The sequence below is a fragment of the Zophobas morio genome, unplaced genomic scaffold (assembly GCF_036711695.1).
Source record: "Zophobas morio isolate AGI-343-1 ecotype UQ-CSIRO unplaced genomic scaffold, CSIRO_AGI_Zmor_V1 ptg000108l, whole genome shotgun sequence".
Lineage (NCBI taxonomy): Eukaryota > Metazoa > Arthropoda > Insecta > Coleoptera > Tenebrionidae > Zophobas > Zophobas morio.
Window position 1 is genome coordinate 3241914 of NW_026972213.1, and position 16731 is coordinate 3258644.

General features: G+C 31.3%; 2 protein-coding genes and 1 long non-coding RNA gene across 3 annotated transcripts; 1 reads left to right on the plus strand and 2 right to left on the minus strand.

The window, feature by feature from the left end:
- Positions 1 to 57: 57 nt before the first annotated feature.
- LOC135144699 (eukaryotic translation elongation factor 1 epsilon-1) lies at positions 58 to 877 on the plus strand. Its single transcript, XM_064076756.1, has 4 exons — positions 58 to 209; positions 265 to 450; positions 509 to 604; positions 657 to 877. The coding sequence occupies exons 1-4, from the start codon at positions 123 to 125 to the stop codon at positions 804 to 806; spliced, it is 519 nt and encodes a 172-aa protein (XP_063932826.1). The 5' UTR covers positions 58 to 122; the 3' UTR covers positions 807 to 877.
- Positions 757 to 8161, minus strand: LOC135144700 (uncharacterized). The gene is made up of 3 exons (XR_010283216.1): positions 7867 to 8161; positions 1069 to 1166; positions 757 to 1016 (listed from the first exon to the last, which is right to left on the minus strand). It is a non-coding gene; the product is annotated as an uncharacterized LOC135144700 (long non-coding RNA).
- A 5940-nt stretch (positions 8162 to 14101) lies between these two features.
- Positions 14102 to 15564, minus strand: LOC135144574 (GATA zinc finger domain-containing protein 14-like). The gene is made up of 5 exons (XM_064076599.1): positions 14751 to 15564; positions 14553 to 14701; positions 14460 to 14495; positions 14277 to 14406; positions 14102 to 14222 (listed from the first exon to the last, which is right to left on the minus strand). The coding sequence occupies exons 1-5, from the start codon at positions 15562 to 15564 to the stop codon at positions 14158 to 14160; spliced, it is 1194 nt and encodes a 397-aa protein (XP_063932669.1). The 3' UTR covers positions 14102 to 14157.
- Positions 15565 to 16731: the final 1167 nt, after the last annotated feature.

The window sequence follows — 16731 nt, forward strand, 5'->3', positions numbered from 1 at the left end:
ACATTTGAAATGAAATTAAATTTTTAAAATTGTCAGTTGTCACATTGCTGTCACTTTGACAACCACGACCACGTCACAAACAATGTGAATAAGGTTATGTATCTGGTACTTTAAACTGAAAAATGGTTGTGAATGCTGTCAAGCCCTTAAATCAACTTGCTTCTTTTTTGAAGCTGCAAGCCGGCAAAATTACTTTTAGTGAAAATACTGTAGGAAACTCGAAGTATCAAACAGAGTTTATTATTCACGAATTTTATTTTTTAGCTTCCAACACGTGTTGTTAACAAGAACAGCACGTTTGGGTACATAAATATAGTTATTGATCTGATAAAACAAGCCAATTCAAATTTAGAAGGTTGCACTGATCTGGAAAAGGCAGAAGTTAGACAGTGGATTGAATATGCCATTCTTTATGCAGCTCATTCAGAGTTGTCTCACCAAGTCTTAAGGGTAAGTTAACACCTTTTTCTTTTAGGGCGAATAAAATAATAGGGGATGATAATTTCAGGAATTAAATGCAGTTTTGGCCACAAGGACTTACTTAGTTTCCCATAGATTAACAGCAGCAGATTTGTTTTTGTACTATATTTTGCAACCAACAATGGTAATAATGTCTCTCATTATTCTCACATAAACGCCAATTGATTATGTTTAAGGAAAATTTGGCCATTTTGGACAAAGAAAGATTTGTACATGTATCACGTTGGTTTGACAATTTACAACAGGATTCATCCATTCGTCAATCAAATAAATTGGTGAATTTTAGTACCCTTTATTTAGCAAGTGTAGCACCAGCAAGACACTAAGTATTAAATACTGTATTAAATGCTAGGATACATTTTATAAAATTTAATTTATTAAAACAATTTGCCAAGTATTGCATGCAGTAGCCTTTTAATGTGATGTCATGGTTTTTTTACTTTCCAATAATGTGGCCCCAGTAATATGGATAGTAATAGGGGTAGGCCACGTAAACACTCTCAGATCCTTCAAGGTCCGGTTTTGGCTGTGGAACTCTGTAAGATGACATTGGAAAAAGTAAAGGAGAGTATGTTAAATTACACTTACGCTCTACGAAACCTCTCTGAAGATGGATGGGCCAGCTGATCAAAAGTTGGAAACGCAGTGGCCGCAACAATTAGAACGGAGACAAAAAGAAGGAAAACCTGAAAAAATTAATTTGAATAAAATGTTCCAACAATTGATTCAATAACCAAAAAATTAAATGGTATTTTGTTGGAGTAACTTTTAGCTAGACATCTATAAATCAGTATTTGTAATTTAGTAGATTCTGCAAAATGACGCTACTGATAACATACCCCAATAATTTTTTAAATGACGTCATCACCGTTCTCAGGGGGATCAATCAATAAATTTCAGACAATCTGCTGTTGTACACTACGGTCCGTATTTTATTTAAAATTCACAAAAGTCCGTTATACATAGTGCTGTTGCTAAGTGCAAGGCCAAAAAATGCCAGAGTAAATGTCGCCTATTTATAAATAAAATATAGCCTTTTTTATTTCAAATTTAGCGCCAATGGAAATGGAATTTGGCAAACGGAACAGAATAAAGTTTAATAAAAAGAACCGCAAAAGTTGTTGCAATGAACTTTCATTTAAAAGTGCTAAAACTGATTAATAGTACTGAAGTAATCAAAGTGAAACTGGTGCAGAGGTATTTGCAAGTGATTCAGAAACGGAAGAAATATTTTTGTAAGTGGACACTGATTTATTAAGTATCAGGACTGAATAAGCCGAAAAACTGCAAAAACTGATGACACGGACTAAATTTTTAATAATGTTGCAATAATTTTACGAATTTTATTTTTGTTAAAGTTTTATTCATTTTTATTTTTTGGCTCCAAAACCAAAGAGCATTTTTTGTATTACTTCCCGAGCGTAAGGTAAGGAAGTACAGTTGGTATAGTAATCGAGTCCATCGGCCGAATTGCCACTTTCATATTTTCTCGACGTGTCATGACCACTAGAGTACGAAAAAAGTGGTCTCCCATTTCCGTCTGTCTGTCTGTCTGTCTGTCTGGTATCTGTATCCATTTCTATTAGACAAGTAATCTCCGAAATTACTGCACCGATAGTTCTCATATTTTGTATGTACGAGTATATTAGGAATATCATCTAGATGGTTAAATGCTAACTAAAATTTGGTTAATCATCCCCACCACCAATGGGATGACGTCAACTTCAAAATTTATAATATATTTTTTTTAATTTCGCAAAATAAGATACGCCTGCACTTGTGTGTGAATCTGTGTCGAATTTTCACCCTAGACATCCAGAATTTTTGGAAAAAATTGAATAACAATATTTTGCAATATAACTTTGAAACTACGAAACCGATTGCGCTGAAATCTTGTAAATAATTTAAGTTTATCGTAATAATGGTAAATCTTGTAAATAATTTAAGTTTATCGTAATAATGGTAAATCGTTAAGCAAAATTTATTCGTTTAGCCTCTTCCAAAAAATTGATGACGTCATCTCAAAGTTTTACAGAATAATTATTATCCCAATTGTGCAAAATATGATGAGTCTATACTTGCGATTTATCATTGCATTAGAAGTTTTTAAATTTCTTATACATATAGGGTTGCTCATAAAAATTAATGAATGAGTCAATTTATTTTATTGATTAAATCGGGAACGGCTTTCCCGTTGACGTTTCACGACCCCTAGCACACGAAAACATAGGTCCCTTGTTTCCGTCGTTTGTGTCAATTTTTGTATTATTTTGTATATACTTATTAATTAGGAATATCGTGTAGATGGTAAAAGTCTAACCAAAATTTGTCTGATAAAAATCGATGACGCCATCTTACAATTTTGCTGAATAAATGTAAAATGTTCACGATGTTAATTCTAGAAATTATAGAAATTCTAAACTTCTGACCGATTTTGTGGAAAGATTCCAAATGTTGTGAAAGTCCCAAATATTGTAACCCTTTCAAAGGTTTTAATGCTTTCAAGGATGCCAAAAACTCTAAGAAGTACAAAGATTTCAGGAATTTCAAAAAATTTAAAAAAGCTAGAGAAGCCAACGATTTAAAAATTCTAAAAGGATTCCAAGGATTTAAAAAATTCCAAACATTTCTGATTTTAAATATTTAATAATTTGGAAAGATGAAAATATTTAAAATTCTAGAGATATTGAAATATCTAAAAATAATGCAAATCTGAAAGCTCTAAAGATTATAGAAATTCAAGTGATTCTAGTTTCTAGAGATTCTAAAGATTCTAGTGGTTTGAAAGATTCAAAAAGGATAAAAGCTTTCACGGATTACATACACTAGAAATTGTGACTTGTAAAGACACTTAAGACTCTAAATAAACTAAAGTTCTAATGTTCTAAATATAAAAAAGATCCAACAAAATCTTAAAAATTTTAAAGAACCTGGGGAACTAATGATCCCAGAAATTGCAGAAATTTTAGGCTTTATAAAACTCCTAGTAATTCCCAAAGTGTTTAAAATTTCTGTAGATTAGAAGGCTCTAAAAAGTCTAAGGATTCTAAGGGGTCAAAAACCAAAATTCTGTTTCGAATACTTGAAAGATTCTAAAGGTTTTAGAGAAATCCCAATAAGCCAAAGAGTCCGAAACTTGTAAAAATCGCGTGAACTCTTAAAATGACAAAGATTTTAAAACTTACAAAGAAAACAAAAATCTCAAAGATTTAAAAATCGTAAAAATCGGAAAAATGCTTTCTTTAATTTTTATAAATTCTAGAAGCACTGAATGCCTTGAACACCCTGATTTATTATCTTATTGGAGACTGTAAAGATTCCAAAAATTCGAAAAATTCCAAAGATTTAGACCCTTGAGATCTATAATAAATTTTAGAAACACAGAAAAAATTTAGAAAGTGTGGAAAAAGTGTGGTAGACCTAGAAGTCTTGAAAATATTCTAAAAGGTTGAATTTCAAAATTCTGGTATAACCTGATAATTTTAGAAATTTTGGTCATTTTGTACTTCCGAAAATTTGAAAAATTGTGCTAATCTGGAAAATCTGACCATTCTGGAAATTTTGAAAATTTTGCAAATTACGAAAATTCCCAAAAATTCTAAAGACTCAACAAATTCTAAAAATCTTAAAGTTTTCATACACTAGAATTTGCGATTTGTAAAAACACCAAAGATGCTAAATAAACTAAAGTTTTAGGTTCTAAATAGAAGAAACATTCAACAAAATCTTAAAAATTGTAAAGATCTTGGAAGTATTAATGTTCCTTGAAACTGTAAAAATTCTAAATATAAAATTTCTAGTAATTCTGAAGTATCGAAATTTCCAGGTATTGTTAAGACTGTAAGGACTCTAAAAACTCTAAAGATTCTAAATACTCTAAGGACTCAAACATTAATAAAGGTTATTTAAATCCTAAAAATCTAAAGAATGCTTCCTTTAATTTTTATAAATCCTACAAGTATTAGGGGTTTTGAACACACTAATTCTTATCTATATATCTCTAAAGATTCCAGAAATTCCAAAAATTTCAAATATTTAAACACTCTTGAGGTCTATTAATTTTAGAAAATCTGGAAATATCTAGAAAGTGTGAAAAATCTGGAAGACCTAGGAATCTTGAAAACTGAGGAAAATGTTGAATTCTGGCACATCCGAAGAGTGATATTTTTATAACATTAGAAAATCTAGAAGTTCTGGAAATTACAAAAATTTACTCAATTCTAGAAATTCTAAACATTTTACTAAATTTATGAAAATATTCCAAATACTGTGGAAGTTCAGTCTTCTCTAAATTTCAAAGATTTCGAGGATTCCAAGGGTGCCAAAACTCTAAGGAGTCTATTAATATATACTAAACTGATATATGTGCCCTTGCTAAAATGTTAATCACGTTATAAAAAAAAAATGTATGGAAAACCTGACTATAAAGATGAAAAAAAAAAAAAAATCGCAAAGTTAAAGTTGATAATAATTTTTCGAAGTTGTATTTGTTCGACTTTCGGGGCTAGGGTAGTTCTGTCAAAATAACTTTCAACCAATTTTTTTTTAAACATATTTAATTTTTCTTCAGTATTAATCAAATGAATTAAATCAGTACTTCATGAATACCTATAAGTATAATATAACTTAATCCATCTTCTACTGTCAGTTTGAATACATATCCGGGTTTTTTTTACCAGACTTTAACAAGCACCTAAATGTCAAGGATAAATATACAGCTGTTAAAGCTCTTTTTGAAAGTAGTCGGCTATTTCACTACACCACCACCATGTCTTCAGGTACCTAGGAAATGTGTAGAATACCGGGGGCATCCATTACATACTTTGCCTAGGTAATGTATACAATTCTTAGGGATTGTATAGAGTACCTGATGGTCCATCGGCAATGTGTAAAATAATACCTACAATATTTATAAAAAAGGTAAGTCCTACATATATCTGACGAATACTTCTTAAAAGAAGTTCCGACATATACACGGTGAGTCACCAAGTGCGCATTCCTCGATATCTCATTAATTATTAAAAATAGAAAAAAAATTGAAGCCGGTTCTTTCAGGGTCATACGATGCAATTGTTTTCAACTATACAGACTGTTTTGTTTTTTATGGCGTAACGTATAACTTAGTTTTGCAAATGGAATACTTTGTGTCGAATGCCCTGTATATACCGGGTAACTATTACTGTTTGTGATTTTTTTTTGTCGGCTTGGCAACAAATTTAAAATTTTATAATGGCATATCTAATTATCAAATTGAAATTTAGAACACTAAGTCAATAACTGGGATGTTTTAATCAAATCATACTCGTCTCAAAATTGACAACTGTTAGTCACGGTGATGTGAGCTAACATGCTAACATTACTGCCAATAATTCAGAATTGTCCATACAAAAATTTACTTTACTCAGTAATGGTCACGCAGTATATTTACATATTCTGATTTACCACTTAATCTTTATGACCACAGTTTAGTTTTGAAATTCGGTCGTGACATTGCTACGTTATTTCGATTTTCTTGAAATGGGTTCACAAAAAAAAATAGGGTTATTTTTGAAATCTGTGTGACAATATCTTGTAGTGAGATAAAATAACGGTATGCGTTTTGTTGTGGTACCTAGGAGTAAATAAAAATGTGTCGAGTGTTTGTAAACATTTTGAAATATCGATATTTCAGTTTTTTCAAATAGAAAACCATGTACTTTATTAATGTATCTTCTGTTTTTGTTCGTTTCATTTTTTGTTGAGTATTTTCTATTTTTAAACTTGATAATTATGGCGATTTTTCTACTTTTTTGAGAGTTATATCGACATATTAAAAGAAAAAGAATAAAACATAGAGTAAGATGCAGTACTAAAATGCAGGGTGTTCTAACTGGGGTATGGATGTTTGAAAATCGTAATATTTATTATTTTATTTTTTTATAAGCACTCTGTATATTAAAATTTGATTTAGTTGATACGACAACGTGTTTCATTTTTATTTACTCCTTGTATCAACATTTTATTAAAAAAAAAAAAAATGTTACCTGAAACATAGAAGTGTCAATCTTTATACGTTTAATTAAAAAGTTTACACAATAGGACTTAAATTTCGATTTCTGTTTTATTTATCCAAAGGTAATATTTTTATTTCCCAGCGAATGACTATTTTTAAAGATGTTTAATTCAAACTTGATATTAAAAAAATGCAAATCCCATAATATTTATGTTAGTCAGGTATGTAGCAAAGAAAACTTTTTACTTTGCATGAAATAACTAAGCAAAGCATCATTCTAACAAGGGCAACTTTAATTAATCAAATGATCTTTAAAGCTACCGAACCAGTTACTTTATGTTCTTTAACGTTCAAGAAATTGGCGATGTCATCTTAATTAAGGTTTGTTAAGATAATTAATCTCACCGCAAATATACAGTATGTTCCAACGGTCTGGTAGCGAAAGATTACACATTCCGCGTGAATTAATAAAAAAAGAATCACTAATACAATTTGATAGAATTCATTTAGCGCTGCAATTTCACATGATAGTTACATTTCTTAGACGCCACACCCTATATATTTTCTACATGTTTGCATTTTCATGTAAGCAACTGGTCGTATGTATTTAAAATTCATAACTCCGTCATATTTAAAGACGAACATCTGAAAATTTTGCGTAAGACTTTTTAGTTACATTGGCTTGAGGAACGTCAAATTTTTTTAAAAGTGTTTGTAGTTATTTATACAGGATGGTTAAATTTTGAAGTGCAGTTTTCTGATATTTTTCAAATCAGATACTTTATACTTATTAAACTGTATTGTAACAGTTTAAGAATTATTTTAGAAAAAACGCCAACGAAGTCAACGAACCTGGCAATTCCGAAAATACTATAAAATACAGGACGTCTCATTTGAAAAGCTACAGAAAACTAACAATTTGCAAATTTAATCACTTACATGCGTAATTAAAACAAAGTTACTATAAATATTTTCTGTACATTTTCAAGCCTCTACCTTCAAATTTTTTCATAAAGTTGCAAATATCTTGGAAAAGGTAACGAAAGAATCCTTATACTTCGTTCACAAAAATCCAAATCTACAGGTTGTCCCAAAAAATAGGTAAGTATAAACTGATTTATTTTAACAGTTATTTACGAAACGGCGTGTCTAACTTTCCTGAAATTCTGGAAACATTAATTTATTGATTACCACTATTACATTGGACATATTAATATTTTCATATTATTAGGTATATCTACCTAAAATTTTATAACGCCATCTCAAACAATTAGTAAGTAATTTTCTATTGAAAAATACAATTTTAAGTTCCATAATGCACTATTTGGTACAACATATTTATTTAATACACAAGGTGTATTAAATAAATAAATAAAAAAAAATAGTGTACTTACAGCTGTCTTCATCTTGCAACACTTAAATGCACAACTAGCCCTTTAAGAACACAATGAAAAAGAAAACAATGAGAAAACCTTTTTATACGATCTTAGGACTGCTTTATTAGGATTCGTCGTGTCGATTGCAAAGAATCATTTAATAAATTACAATTGCAAATAATTGGGTTTTTTTCCCTTCACTTATTAGTACCTGTTGTAATGAGATTAATGACAACAATTTACTATTCAATGAATCCAGTCGGAAGTATCGGTCTTATACGTTTAATCTAGATCTCTACAAACCAAAATGGTCCATGCAACTTATTAAATGACTCAATCACAGCGTGAAATTAGTTATAGGCCACCGTTTTTGTGGTAAACAGACAATTTAAATTTTACTAAAAAATTTAAACGAAGCAATAAAGAGCTTGATATTGTTTATTGTTCTTCAACAAGGTCGTTACAAATTCCGCGAGGCATCCATCCAAGTTCGTATCGTGTCTAGTCATCTAAAGACATCCCTAGATAGAGGAAGCAATTACTGGCTTTTTGTTTGTTATTCACTCTTTAATGGGTGGATTAAAGACGGCGTGTAACTAATTTATAAAATAAGAAATACGTCTTGGTGTCGTTGATAGCATGAGGTGATGCGTGAGAGGATGGCCTTCGATTTATCCGGAGTGGCAAAAAGACGACAATAAGACAGATGGGAGACAATATCAAGGTCCTTTCTGCTATGGTAATTGTAAATGATTTAGAGATGGGTAAATGGTAATTCCTTAGTAGTACCGTCTATATTTGATATTGGTTCGCAGGCACTTAATTTGCTAAAATGGAAAAAATACCATGTCTGTAGCTACTGATTTTGTCGTTAGACCTTTGTTTTTTTTACTAAAAAAACATGCGCCCCATTTAATGTAAACATCTTAATTACTATCGTTCTGCTTTATAAAGAATTATTTATGGTGGATGGTAAAAGAAAATCACTATCGTAATAGGTACCCACCTATGCATTATTTAGATACCTACTTAAATATGGACATTTAATTAGACATTTATTCTATTTTTAATTTTTCTCATTTTTGTTTGTAATTTAATGATTATAAAATGAAGCAAACGAAGCACGGGCACAAATAGTTCAATTAACTTTTTTAAATAAGTATCTATTTGTAGAAAAGCTTTATCAAAATCCTCACGTCAAACTTTGTGGTAGTCACATCAGCATCATAACAAAACAAATATTTTCAGAATGACTGAAAGGGCCCTGAAAATATCACACTGATTATTCATTCTTATTTATTCCGATGTTAAAATTCACGGTACAGGAGACGATATTTTATGCTGACTTATTAGTCAAATAAATGAGAAATCGTTCATTGGTAAATACATTCACGTACAATAAATTCTTGTGTAAGTTAATAATAGGTAAGATCTTTTAGACAATAATTTTATGTTTTATTTAAACAAAGAAACCCCAAATTCTTGGTCAGGAAAATTGGAAGGTTATTTACTGAGAAAAAGCACTTAAGATAAATTAAATTAACACAAGCATCATATGGTTAGATGCATTAAATGAGTATTAATATGATGGAACTTATATTAATAATAAGAAATTTAACGGTACAGAGTGTTATAACAATGCACTAATTACTCCGAGAGTCGTGTATTGCTTGAGTAGTCATAAGTAGCCTTATAAGTTCCATAAAATAAGAACAAAATACAAAAATAGCAAAAAAGGAAAAGTTAATTATCCAATCCATATGACGTTTTCAAAGCTTCTATAAGACTGACGACGTGCAAACATAACAATTACGATATAATTACAAGTTCCTTGTGAGGCAGGTAAATATACAGGGTGTCTCAGAAATAAGTACATTAATTTTAACCAGTAACAGAACTCGTGAAACGGAACAACTTTTTTATCTAGCATTTTTTCGAAAACTCAAGTTGAATTTCGAATTTTCCCACCCATATATTCACGAGCCGTCTATGTTCACCTTAAATAATAACTTAAATAATAGCAACACTACAACAATGAAGAAGGTACCGTAGCAACCGTTTTGACACTGACAATCACTTTTATGTCAATGTTTTTATTAAACGTTGTCTCTTTAAAGTTTGTGTGGCACAGATTTCTAATTTATAGACGAAATGTGTTGAAATGGCTTTGTTTTCAAATCTGGAATGCACCGATATCGTTTTAACGTACGGTGAAGCTCGGAGAAACGGCACTCGCGGCCAACGAATTTTTTCAGAAAACCTCCCAAATCGTCGTCTGCCAAATGTACGCAGTTTTAAGAACGTTGTAGCATTTTCGAGAGTACTGATCTTTTAAACCTGTACCTCAGGATCGGGGTAAGTTACGTAGTAATAGAATTGCTAATACTGAAGAGGCTGTTTTGAAGAGTGTCGAAGCTCGACCGGGCACTAGCACGTATCACTGTCTAGTGTGATGTATCGGAGAATAGTATTTGGAGGATACTCAGAGAACAAATGTACCCCTTTCAGGACCAGAAAGTTCAGTTATTGAAACTAACAGACTTACCACGTAGGCAAAACTTTTGTAAGTGGGTTAATAGAAAAATAAACGAACAAGCAAATTTTGTATCTCTTATACCATCAAGTGATGAAGTCGGTTACACGAGGGAAGGTGTTCAACACCCACATTTGGGCCAATGAAATTCCGTATGCCATTAGGGATCAGGATTTTCAATTTCTCTCTAAATGTTTGTCACATTGACACGATTAGGAAAATACGTATCCTAGTAACTGTTTTTGACCATACATTATTAATTATAATAATTATTAGTGTCCATGGGTGACTAAGGATCCATGGGCGGGTAACCTTAATTGGGATATAACTTTAACAATTTTTAACTTGATAATTAAAAAGTTCTTGACAAAACTCTACTAAAAAAAGTTGTTGAGTTCAATGAGCTCTATAACTGATTAAAATTAATGTACTTATTTCTGAGACACCCTGTATATGCAGCTAACAAAAATAAGACACAGATGACAGATGGAAACTCTAAGCTTAGAAGTGTGAAATTTAAAAAAATATTAAATCAAACATTGACTTTACAACAATGCTTCCCTTAGCTATTATTATTCATGCCACCGAGGACAAGTCACGTAAAATTTCATTTTCGCGGTTTAAAAATTTAGAATTTTGAAGAAATTATTATTTCCTTCTAAGAAAATTATATATTCAACATAATAAATCAGTGTAAATGAAAAAAATCTTAGAGTATGTATTTTATTTTTAAATATTAAATGTGTATATAAAGAAAAAAACAACAACCTGTAACGAAATTGAAGATCTTAACATCTGTTATTATTTATTCAATACCAGAAATTTAATTATCATTACAAGAAGCAAAATGCAAATTCTCCTGTTTTTATTCATGACAGGTTAGTAATTAATTCAGCTACTGAAATACTACAACTGTATTTATTATTATTATTTTGAATACATTATTTTTAATGTATTATGTTCAAGGTATTTTAATAAGATTTTAATAACACAAGTGCACGTACGCCTTAAAATTACAACGTCTACAAACACACTGAACATAATTTTTAGTACTTAAAAAATGACCCGGTAGTTTGCGTCATAATTATCACAATTAATTTTTTATCTTGTTCCATTTGTATTTGTATGAAAAGTATAAAAATTTACGTCTAAAGATGTTGTGTCTTGGATATATCGTTGCTATAAAAGCAGAGACCAAATCATTACTAATTCAGACGTTTTGTGTATACTGTTGCCATGGAAACCGCGCCTCTAGTCGCTGGATTTGGCTGGAATCGGGTCACATTTGAAACAGTGACCGCTAGCAGCAATTCAACTATCATGTGGACAAATACTTTTTATTTTTATTTAATGTATTTTTATAATTATTTCCGTGACACAATTTCGTCTATTCATATATTAATTGCCAATAACTCTCTGTGGTTTTTTTACGAAGGAAAATTTCGTTGCATTGGTGTATTACGTTATTATCAGTTTGCAGAAGAATGATAGATTTTGTGTTAACAAGTTAGGAAGCTTTTGATTTTGTTTCACGAACAGAATATGGTACTTAAATGGTAATTAAATGTTTTCGAATTTTTACCAAAATATCAAACTGGCCTTGATTTTCTGTAAACATTGTGAAGTATGTCTACAATAAATCTACGAGTTTAATCCCTGACAGTTAACAACGGGGAATTATACAAGTTAACCTCACTTTTTGGTACAGTATAGAATAGATTAATAAAACACAAGCGATGTCTTCCATCAAAAAAACAACGCCAACCTGATGACTTCTTCAACTGAACATCCGTTGTTTAAAAAATGACATGAAACTTTCAGAGATGAATTAACACATCAGCGTATAAAATTTAACTGTTTAAAAATAAATAAAAATAATTGGTCGAAGATTGCTTCAACAGAACTTCCCTAGCTCTTGAAGTAGAATGAAACATAAAAAATAAATACCCAATCACGTTTAGGAATATAACTCGTTACTATGGAAATTTGCAATTTAACACCTTTTAAATTTAACAAGTTTTTACAAGATTAATAGAGACAAAATCAGTCTTATCTTAGCAAGTATTGGCCCCGTCCAACCGCCCCCTATTTTCTCAGAGGGTATGTTATTTGTCAAAATAAGTCTTATCTTATCAAGTACTAGCCCCGCCCACCCGCTCTCTATTTTCTCAAAGGGTACATTATTTGCCAAAATAAATCTCATCTTAGCGAGTACTAGCCCCGTTCACCCGCCCTCTATTTTTTTAAAAGGTGTGTCATTTGCCAAAATGCTAGTATTTGCTAAGATAAAACTGATTTTGGTAAATGACATAATCCTCTGAGAAAATAGGAAATGGGTGGGTGGGGCTAGTCCTTGCTAAGATAAGACTAATTTTGGGAAATGACATGTCCTCTCAGAAAATAGGGAGCAAATCTAAAAAATATTAAAGCAATGATAAATCACAAGTAAAAACTCATCACATTTTGCACATTTTGGGTAGAATTTATTCGGCAAAATTTTGAGATTACGTATCAGTTTTTTGGGGTGGATAAGCAGTCACATTTTGATTAAATGTTACTATGTTTACAATAACTTCAAAACGTCTGCAAGATCTTAAAGTATTCAGTGACGTCAGAACATTATTGGTGGGGATAAGTAGACAAATTTTGGTGAGCGTTTTACCATTTACATTATATTCCTTATATAATACAAAATTTGACAAAAATCAACCCAGTACTTTCGAACATTATCTATCTAATAACAAGGACAGACTGACAGACGGACAGACATACGGAAACGGGAAACCTATTCCTTCGCACTGTAGGGGTCATGAAAGGTCGAGAAAACGTAAAAGTAGAGAATTGGCCGACGGACTCTATTACAATACTTCCTTTGCTTTCGCTTACGTTCTAGAAGTAAAAATATATATAATAAAACCAGTGAGCTATGAGAAACGGTGGAATTAAATTTGTATTTCTTAATTTTTCGTCACCATGATGTGTTAAATATATATATACACATCAATATCTTTTAAATAGCTAATTTTATACAAAAAATTAAATTTCGGCACATAAAGTGTGAATTTTGCCAAATTCAAAATATTTATCCCATAGGTGATTTTTCTTTTTATTAAAAATGCCGTTACCTTTTTGACGTCAATAAAAACAGGTTAAATACTTTGGCACAAGTTTTTTTTAACTTTTTATGACGCGTTAATCCCAACAGGAAGTCTATATTTATTATTGTATAAAAATACTCCAAAATTCCCAAAGATGAAAAATGCAATACATGGTCTAGACATTATGTAATTTTTAAATTTTATTTAGTTGTTACTACATTGTACCGGCTACAAAACTAGGTACTAAATTTTCATAAATGACGCCCGGAGAAAACCGTGCCTTGAATAATTCTTCCATCAAGGTCGGAAAAAACGCAACTCTGGTACTTTCATAGAATTTATTTAAATTTATTTAGAATTTTTTTCGTGTGGGCAGTGTAAAATGCTTAACAACTATGGAAATTTCTTCAATGAAAATTTGCGGTTACTATTTCAAATAATTTATCATCTAAATGAACTCGTAATAAATATCAGTGATGTTATGTTATAATTAATTAAGTTGTTTCTTAAATTTAAAATTACTTATTTACACTTTAAACATGTTGTATGGAATATCTACATACCGGACAACCTATAAAATATCTTAAAAAAGTTCTAAATTAGGCAAAGCAAAAGAGAGACGACACCTGTAGCATATTTATTGATTTTTAAATTATTGATAATTTGTTTACATTCTTTTCATTCAAGTTCTAAATTTAAACATTTAGATAACGACTGCGAAAACTCACATCCATCTTCTATATCTACAACATTAACAATCAAATTTACAACTTCAATCACATTCTTTACATTCTTACCCGAAGTGGACAGTCTCGCAAAACATCGTCTGGCTTCCCGAAGAGCTCTGATTCTTTTCATATCGTTTGATAAATGGTCCTGCAGCCATTTAATGACCAATGTCTCCGAAGGCACTCTATTATCGTCTAACTGTAACAAAGTAAACTTTCACGATCCGTGTTTTCCCATTTCCCAATACATACCACTTCCAGATAACCGAAAACACATTGGCTGACGCACTATAAACATTTACATAATTAACAACCAAGAATCTGTCGAATTTTGTAACCTATTACCTGCGAATCCTCGTCATTATTTGATCGCTTCGCTCTGAGATTTATGTCGAAATTCCTGCTGTATCCTGGTCCGCTGACGCCTCGTCTCATGTTACCGTTATTTCCAAATGAATTGTAGCCATAAGTCCCACTATCATAACCATAATTTCCTAAAATTAACCCATTAACTGGTTTCCGACTGTGATAAAATAAATATACCTTCATTGGCACCATATGGTTTCCACTGGTTACGGTTGTTGCTGTCGTAGTAGCCGCGATTTTCATCCTTACAGTCATTATTATATCCGTTACTGTAGCCACTATTGTAACCATTACTTCCGTAAGTGTTACCATTATTGTAACCATTATTATTGGAATAACCTTTGTTATTTGATGATGATGCAGTTCTGTTAAACCGTTTCATTCCCTTGTTGTTATAACCACCCTGATTAGACTCACTCGACTCTTCTTCGTCGCTATAGTTTTCATTATTGTAACGTTTATTCCCGTAACGTTTATTCGAATTACTTTGTTGTTTGCGGTTCCCGTGTCGATGGTTACTCTCATTCGAATCATTGTCGTCGTCGCTGTCGTTATCATAGTTGGAGTAACGGTTACCATTATTACGGTTACCGTACCGATTATTGTAACTGTTACCATAATCGCCACTCTCGTTACTTTTATCTCTGTTGTTATTTCGACGCCGGTTCGAATTTTTACGTCTGGAGCCAGAATCACCGAAGTCATAATTGTTACCTCTTCTTGGTTTATTCGACCCTCTCCTGTTGCCATAATAATCGTTATCGTCGTAATTATTATCCGAGGTCTCCACGCCGCATTCCGACAGTAATTTGTGGGTTTCTTGCTTCAGTAAGTTTTCTTCTTCGTCTTGTTGGTTTTTCGTGGAGTTGTAAACCGCTTTTGTGTGATTTTTCAAGACATCTCCCAGTTTATTGCTACTATTTTCTGCAGTTTGCGTTACGTTGGGTATGGTGTACAGAGAAAATAACACGCAAAGAATGAGAGTTTTCATGTTGGACTAATTTTTTGAAAAGTTCGTTGATGGATTTATAAATTACCGAAACAATAGCTGTCAGTTGATTTTAAGAGTAATTGTGGTAATTATCGAGTTATGATGATGAAGCGGACATTGATATGTCCCATTATTTTAATTCGGAACTGTACAATGATGACAAAACGAGAAGAAAAGGTCGACCTTTGCATAATGTTGACATAATTGCTTTTGATGATGAATGGCCCACAGAGAATGATGGTGCAACATTTAATTTTATTCATTGAAGAAAATTTACTTTTCCTTTCGTGCGTGTACTTGACTTTGAACTTGCCTTGGAAGAGAAATTAGCTGCTCGAAGACTGGTTTCGGCACAGGAAAAAATAGTAATTAATGTCTAGATTAGAAGAGAGGATGTTCCTGAGTCTGAAAACATCCGACGGGTACATATTTACCGCAGTATTTTTTCTAAGTAAATGATCTTAATGGCATTTATCACTTTTTATAGCTTGACGTAGAAGGTCTAGGTCTTCGCGGGTTCATAATAGTTTGGTCAAGATCGTGATTGCTTTTTTCACGAGTTCATTCAACTATTTTTAATGATTCATAATGCGATAGGTAAATACGTACTTGAGAATAACCCAGGAGGCATCTGTTAATTCTTCAAATTGTTATTTCAATGCAAATTACTTTTACGGTTATGACTTTGCGATTTGCATCTTGTTTACCTTTTTTCCGATTTTACGAATGTGCACAATCACTGGACTGATTCATAAATCACAAGCTCCGGGTAGCAGAAATTTTATTATTTTAAAAATATATCTAATATAATTCTGTATAAAACTAATTGTAAAAATAATGGGTGGCTCAAATTACATTTGACATTTCGTCTCCAGTTTTTCCGTCACTAAAAATGTTAATTTTTTCAGCGACGAAATAAAATAAAGGCTTTTTATTATTGAATTCAAATTACTTCATAAATTTAAATTAATGACGATTCTGGGATGAGCTTTTAAAATTTTTAATCAGAAAAAATCAAGTATGTAGATATATTTGGATTTTTCGTGAAAGATAAAAGTGATTTGTACAATTATCAGGTTACACGAATTTTTTAAATGAATAGATACCATTTTAAGAATTCTCAAACATAATCGACATAATTTTATTTTGTTGTGCTAAAATTTTAAA

What these genes read in the sequence shown, in the direction of transcription:
- LOC135144699 (XM_064076756.1), top strand. Translation starts at nt 123, where the DNA reads ATGGTTGTGAATGCTGTCAAGCCCTTAAATCAACTTGCTTCTTTTTTG. An exon ending in TTACTTTTAGTGAAAATACT is followed by an intron (nt 210 to 264) that starts GTAGGAAACTCG and finishes TTTATTTTTTAG; the next exon opens with CTTCCAACACGTGTTGTTAA. An exon ending in ATATTTTGCAACCAACAATG is followed by an intron (nt 605 to 656) that starts GTAATAATGTCT and finishes ATTATGTTTAAG; the next exon opens with GAAAATTTGGCCATTTTGGA.
- LOC135144574 (XM_064076599.1), bottom strand. Translation starts at nt 15,564, where the DNA reads ATGAAAACTCTCATTCTTTGCGTGTTATTTTCTCTGTACACCATACCC. An exon ending in ATAATGACGAGGATTCGCAG is followed by an intron (nt 14,496 to 14,552) that starts GTAATAGGTTAC and finishes AAATGTTTATAG; the next exon opens with TGCGTCAGCCAATGTGTTTT. An exon ending in TGCGAGACTGTCCACTTCGG is followed by an intron (nt 14,223 to 14,276) that starts GTAAGAATGTAA and finishes TTAATGTTGTAG; the next exon opens with ATATAGAAGATGGATGTGAG.